We start from the raw sequence: 7,299 nt of genomic DNA on the forward strand, positions 1-7,299 counted from the left end.
AGGATGCACAGTGGCGTTTGTTTGTGTCACAAATGAGCAGACAGCTGGTTCCACGTGCGGCAGGTTTATTAGTTCAGATAGGAACTAAGCACAGATAAAAGTCCACAAAACTAGATCAGGTAGATGTCAACCAAGAGCAAGGAATCATCCAAGAGGAGAGGAGAGTAGTCAGGGTCCAGGTAAGGGTCAGGGCAGGCAGCAGGCAATCAGTAATAAAGCAGGGACAGAAACAGAAGATCAGATCCAGATATAACCGCTTGGTTATGCGGGCAGGGTGGCACAAATTAATACTTCACACTGAGTGAGGCTCTGGGCAGTGCTTAAGAAGCAGGTGGCTGATTGCCAGATTGGAGACAGCTGAGCAGCATTCAGGAACTGGGGCTGCTGGGAAATGAAGTGCAATCAGTACTCTGGTGTCTGCTGTCCAGAGAGGGAGTCGGAGCCCTAATACCTGACAGTTGTCTCGTTGTCTCACAAAATGGAGGCCTTGGTTCAAATTCCAGCTGGAACCCATCTATGTGGAGTATGCATGTTCTCACGGTACATGTGTGGGTTTCTTCACTTTACTTTCAAAAATCATGCTTCACATGGTAATTGGTGTATGAATTGTCTGAAGGTGTTAATGTGTGTGGTTGTCTGGCCCTGAATGAAGTGGAAACCTGTCCAGGGAAACCCCTGCTGAGATAGGCTCCAGCAACATTATGACCCAGAAAGAGATTGAGCAGGTTTGAAAAAAGAAAGAATGAAAAATGGATGTTTAGATATAAAGGTTTTGAGGGTATATTCAAAGTAAAACTCAGACTAAACACAACTAAAGAATGTATTTGATATGTTTTGAATATTTTGCTTTCACACTGTATGACTAATTTTTATTTTTTTTGTTGGAAAAAGTCACAAAGAAAGTCAAAGCTGAAATAGAGCAGAGATGACAAATTGACCATTTTTTGACCATTTGAAATGTCTATTATTTCATTACTACTCCATGATGGTTCCAGCTTTATTACCACTCAAATATTTGTCATCAAATTATAATACTCTGTGAGTTCCATTATTTTTTAGACATCTGGATTTAACCCAATCAACCAAAAATTAACTTCAAATGTCTCACAAAACATTAAAAATATTTTTTTCTGTCTTTTGAAATCACCAAGACATTGACCATAAATAACTTTAATTTATCTTTATTATCATAAATATCAGTCTTATAAATAAGGACAACAAAAAATACAGGAATTTCACAGGAAACTGTACAAATATATTGAGATCTGATGAGTATGGTTTGGCAAAATCTTCAGCCTGGATCTTCTCTGTACAAAGACTAAGTATAAAAAAATATGAAGTAGCTGAGATCAAGTCCCGAGATGTTCTTAGCTGAGGTAACTTAGTGTTTAGTTCATCTGAACCACAGAAGCATGAAGCAAAAGATAAAACAAATACCTCCAACAAAAGTGATCAACATGCTATAAAACTACTGCTGGTTTCAATCTTGGGGGAAAACGGAGCTCCTCTTGGATTTCTAAACTAATGATGCAACTCTTTATAAGGGAAAGGAAGAATGTTTGGCAAATTTTTAATCCAAATACATGAGAAGTCGAGATTAAGTGGAGTTTGGTGCTTTATGATGTGCTGATTTGTTATTGCTGCCATACAAAAACAAAGCTGAGCGGCATAACAGGAAGGCAAATGTTTGCTTGATTCATCCACAGAGAAACAAACCAGGGGAAGGAAATACGTTTATCCTTTCACTTTGTCCATTTTAAGAGGAGGATGCCTTTAATATTTATTGTTTCATAAAACAGTCCCCACATCATTTTCCCTTTGTGCTCCTTTATTTGGACAACCTGGAATATTTCCAAATGGACGTACCAGTAGCAACAATGCCACTTGTCAGAGGACTTTTCCTGCTTGTATTTCTGTACATCATTCACATTAAGGCTCTCTTTACAACACTGGCTCCTTACCGAGTGAGTGACAGACATATCTCGCCATGCACCCACCCTCCGTAGCACCTCCCTTCCCTTTTCTAGCTGCCAGACTTAAGAAAAGAGTCTAACAGCTGCAACAGCTCTGCAGACTTCACATAGATACTGAAGTCTCAGATCTACATTTGTGTCTGGCTGTCTGTTATTTTGGGATAGACAGCTATCACAAACCTCTCAGCGGATGCAAATGAATCAGAGACAACACTGCACCTGAGCTCTGCTGCTGTGGAACACCAGATAGTGACTGAGCAGCGGCAAGTAACAAGCAGACTGTTGCAGGGAGATTGCTGAAGGAAAAGGAGCGAGGCTTTCATTTTGGAGTGGATTCAGTGCTGGTAAGCATACATGGATGTGTGAGACGTTTAAGTATCCAGGCGGTGTTTTCTCTTTGCTTTGTGTGCATACATGAAGTACATCGTGTGCCCGGTGGTGATGAACAATACAGAAATGATAACTAAGATGCCAAAGTGTTCTGGTTGGGGAGCGGAGATCACCATGATGAAGTGAAGCAGGTCCATCAGGTAATTCATGGAGCTCTGGACTCCGTTCACCACGCCTCTTTCTGACTCACAGATGGTCTCTTGAAGAAGCTGGGTCACCGTCAGGTCAAAGGACCACAGGCCTACAATACAGGTGTTTGGATGCAAAAGGACATGTTTGAGCCACACTAGTAAGTAAATTGTGTGGATTGAACTTTAGTGAGCTGAAGAATTTGACCATAAAAATGTGTCGATTTCTCATTAAGATATATGGAAAGATGGACGAAGATTAACATAGTAAATTAAAAGAAAAGCAAAAACATTTAAACTAAATGTGCTTCTGCAATAAAATAGTCTTGCATATTTAGCCAGTTTTAAAAAATCCACACCTTCATTTTCCTATCACACATTGTAAAAAAGTAATGATATTTACACCAGATGCTCATTCATGTGTATATATATTTAGCTAAAGTTAACGTTCTGATTCTTCTGTCATTTGTGCTTCTCTATTGCTGGTATTTTTCAACTCACAAGTACACAATGTTTAGATTTTTGGTCTTCCCAATAGTAACTATGCATTGAGCTACATGAGAATTCATTGGCAAATAAACAGATACCCTTGTTTTCAGGCAGACCTGAGTTTCCTTGATTGATCAAACGAAATTCAAATTTGCCAAACCAACGATTTAAAAGTGCTCTGGGGTTACATTCACCCTGGCCTCGGCAAGGCATGATGAGGCGACCACGGAAAAGTCATCGAAAAGTCTATACAAATGCACCTACATGCACATTTTGGGCTTTCGCACTCTAAACTCTGGTGTTCGTGCGTCGCTTCACAAGTTTTTAAGACGTTTTTGGGATGTATGTAAATGTACATTTAACTTTATACGCGCATTCAAAGTTAAATCAGGTTGAACTCTAAACAATCAGGGACTTTGATTTGGTAGAGACAAATGGATGGCATCCCTTTTAATTCACAGAAGCGTTTGAGAATAGATCATTGAGGAATGTTAATAATTGTAGTTTGTGCCCGGTTATGTTAAATTATGTCACCAAGTCTTTCAAGTATTAGAATAGAGCAGGCAAAGACAAAAAAACAGGAGCAAAATTTGCAAGATTTGCACCGTTTCAACATTTCTCACATAGCCTTTTCCAGCTCTACATGCGCTGTTGCGTTGTGAAAGTCCAGCGTGAGCACCACATACTAAATGTGCATTCAAGAATACGCTTTACCCACATTCTTGAAGGCTTGTCACATGCCTGGTGTGAACGTATAAGAGTCAACTTTCGACACTCACCAATGCGTGCTGTGATGACTCCCAGGAACAGTAGAATTATAGAGAGGTACGATTCTGGTGCTGTTCCAGATGGCACGTTGTCAAAAAGTACTGTATTGTTGGTCCAGTGGATGGAGGAGCGATCAGGGAGCAACGGCTGATTATTGCCCCCTGTAAGAGGGTAAGTATGTTTTTGCCTTTGACTCGCCATCCCTCCAGGTTCAGCAGACGAGTTGTAGGTAAAGTAGGGCATCAGTAAACTCAGATCCATAGGGCTTCCAGGGGCAAACACAGAACACACACAAAACAGCAAGCAACCCAGATGGAGGCAACTGGAAATGATGCCTGTGTTAATGAGGCCATAGGTCTTCCTGAGTCTGGTGAACATTATGGTGCCCATTAAGCCTGCTACAGCAGACACGCCCATCAGCAGACTCAGAAGAGAGCCGCTGATGCCCTGCGTGTAGGCATAGCCGGTGGTGATACAGTCGAAACCCAAGACTGTGGTGTAGAGGAAAGCCAGGCCCATTCCTGCCAGGAAAACCGGCTGGTGATAATAGGCCATCCAGCCGTCTTTGCAAGTGCTGACCAACCAACGAAACCGTCGGAAACACAGAGGCACGTTTGTGATGTCTTTTGAATGCATGCTTAAGTTGCAATTGCCCTCTGTCAGAGCCTGAGATGGTCCAACAATGCCTCTTCCTGATGAAGAAAAAAAAAGATGACATACATCATTTTAGATCAAATCTTTCAAAACCTTTTTTCTGCACTACTACTTGTCATTCCCATTGTTCGATTAGTTTAAGTTACATGAGCTTTAGAGACATGACAGGGAGAGGGTTTTTATGTATACAATTTACAAAGACAAAGATTTAATATATAACAGCAGTGAAATCTACACTTCAGAAATTATTGTGTTATTTTGTGTCAATCAATGCACACATTTTCTAAATAAACTTTAAGAAAATGAAAAAATGCTAAAGCTTTAATGTGGCAAAGCAAAAAAGGTCAAGACCACTAAAATTTCCAAAAAACATATTTACCACATAAAGATACACTATAAGTGAAATGTAAAAAAAAAATTTAGCTGAAAAAATGTAAAAAAAAAAAAAAATACCACAAGAAAATAGGTTGTACTATTGATAACAAAAATCCCACTGCTAAGCAGCTTAAAAAATAAAAAATTGCCTAAATGAGGATGAATACTATTTTGAAAAAAGCAACTATCAAATGAATGTATCCTGTATATAAATCTTTTAGATTAAAGTGACAATGCTTACAAGAAATGTTTTCAAATATGGTATGAATTCTAAAGTCTTCATGTTTGCTGAACTGCTTCCTGTTTATTTTTGATCATCATTAAAAAGTGTAATATTTTAACTATCATAATTATGAAAAACACCAAAAATATAAGCATAAATCTACGGAGAAAGATGAGCATCTAAATACGCAACTGGTGAAATAAAACAATTATTTAAAAAAACATTCTGAATGTGTAATTGTGCAGAAGGCTTTTAGCCCTTCACACACAAACCAACAAAAGTCATTGAAAGCATCATAAACAGATAATTCAGCTTCTTAAACGTGTTTTTTAAAACCATTTCCTACTGTGCAAATAAAATGTCCTTAAGATGTGTTCTTTTGTTTAAACACTATACTAAGCTAAAGTAAGATACACTTGTTGAAATTCAGCATTACAAAAAGGCAGAATGTGTCAGGAGAACTCCTAGTATTCACTTCATACCTCGATTTCCTCTCCCTATCTTCCTCTTGAAGCACACTTGACCATCCTCATCTGTCGGTGGTTTGACAGACAAAGCAGGAACGATGCGGTACACCCGCGACAAGAAGAAGAACTCTACAATCAGAGATATGAGGTTCCACGCCAGGATGAAGCCACAGCCCACCACGTTTGAGGCCAGGGTCATGACCTGTCCCACTGCCAGTGGGGCCAGGATGTTGGTCACCTGATCTATCCTCCTCATGGTGGCATTCATTCCTTTTGTTTGGATCAAACACAGAGGTTAAACCGTGTTCTCCCGGGACGTTTTCATCCATACCCCAACGTAAAGAAAAAAGTATTTTTTTTATCAACCCATTCAAAATATGTCATGCTGAAATGCAAGATCAAAATAGTGATAGAATGTAGCCAATATGATAAACTTCCTCACCAGCAAGGTGACCTCTGTTGTAGCCAGTGATAACTACAATCCAGTCCCTCTGTATGGCAATGGTCAGCGCTGTGCTTGCAAGGTTTGCCACATCTGCCAGGATGATCACCACCGTATAACAAACCACCTTGTGTGAGTTTTGCGATGCAACATGTTACTATGACAGCACAAAGCAGCCACCAGCTCAGAAGCACAGATAGCAGTAACACAAGAAAGACAACAGAACAACAGAGTAACTCCTCTCTGTAAGGATCGTGGTTAGCATCTTATGAATACTTCATTGCATCAAGACTTGGATGAAGTGTTTTGACAGTAATTACTAATAATTGACAGGACTTCCATCAAGTGTCTACTTACAGTAAGCCACCCGTCCCAGATTTGCTCAATCCTTTGCTTGTATGAGAACACCAACATGAGCACAATGCTACAAACAGTCACTGAGGTGTTCTGGATGAAAAGAGATGCGTGTGCAACTAAAACAGAAGATGAGGAAAGGTAGTTTTAGACTTTTAGAAACACAGTATAATATTTTATTTAAAGCCCCACTCTGATTCTCTTTTGATCTATTGTGAAAGCAGTCGGAGTCGTCCTTTAGGGTGTATTCAGACTGGAAAAGTCTGTAGGTCCAGACCGAGTCCGCATAATTTGGTCAGGATCGAGTCCTGAACCTTTCATTTGGTCTGTATTCAGACTGCTGTCAACCAGACATTTCTGTTCGGAACCAAAGCTTGTAAACAAAACCACGTGTCTAAAGATCTCTTCAGTCGGCTTTGTAATCATTGTCGGGAAAGTTCACTTATTCAAACTTTTTATTTCGTTGACCAATTTTCAACTTTCTGTGTCAACATCTGGTCCGTCATTTAATTCTCCCACTTTGGTACGGCAGAAGCATACTGCAAGTCAGCTACTGAGGAGACGACAATAAGGTACACTGATAAGTGTTTATGACATGAAGATTGTTGGGAGAACAGTGTAAGAAACAATGTGTATCATGACAAAAGTTGTTTTAATGACTCTGAATTCAACTGACCACATTTCAGTGAGTTACTGTTGCTCTGCTACTCTGTTTACAACCTGTAATGCCTGACTAGTTACTATGGTGGCTGTTTTTGTTCAGTTGTTCCACTCCAAGCACGGAGTCTAATTAAAGACTGAGGAAACTCAGAGCGAACCGGAGCTCAGTCCAATTGGAAACAAACTGAGACCACCTTGAAAGATAGAGAGTGGTTCATGGTCTTGGACCAGGGTTTACTTGGTAGTTCATACTTTGAAATTGTTCTGGATTAGCATCGGAAACAAACGCTGGTTTACTGTAAGTGAACTAAATGTGTCTGAATACACTTTTAATTATGATTATGCTGTTTAGCCAAAAAAACAAAAAAACTGCAGT

At 39.6% G+C, this 7,299-nt stretch overlaps 1 protein-coding gene across 1 annotated transcript; it reads right to left on the bottom strand.

Annotated features, from left to right (window-relative positions):
- Positions 1 to 2,267: 2,267 nt before the first annotated feature.
- si:ch211-254p10.2 (solute carrier family 40 member 1) lies at positions 2,268 to 4,510 on the bottom strand. Its single transcript, XM_036215719.1, has 2 exons — positions 3,760 to 4,510; positions 2,268 to 2,604 (listed from the first exon to the last, which is right to left on the bottom strand). The coding sequence occupies exons 1-2, from the start codon at positions 4,382 to 4,384 to the stop codon at positions 2,345 to 2,347; spliced, it is 885 nt and encodes a 294-aa protein (XP_036071612.1). The 5' UTR covers positions 4,385 to 4,510; the 3' UTR covers positions 2,268 to 2,344.
- Between the last annotated feature and the right edge of the window lie 2,789 nt (positions 4,511 to 7,299).

The sequence above is a fragment of the Oryzias melastigma genome, linkage group LG16, assembly GCF_002922805.2.
Source record: "Oryzias melastigma strain HK-1 linkage group LG16, ASM292280v2, whole genome shotgun sequence".
Taxonomy (NCBI): Eukaryota; Metazoa; Chordata; class Actinopteri; order Beloniformes; family Adrianichthyidae; genus Oryzias; species Oryzias melastigma.

Excerpts from the sequence above, each read along its gene's own strand:
- si:ch211-254p10.2 (XM_036215719.1), bottom strand. The coding sequence starts at position 4,384 with ATGCATTCAAAAGACATCACAAACGTGCCTCTGTGTTTCCGACGGTTT. Across the intron at positions 2,605-3,759 it reads AGTCATCACAGCACGCATTG|GCCTGTGGTCCTTTGACCTG; the intron begins GTGAGTGTCGAA and ends CCTGTATTGTAG.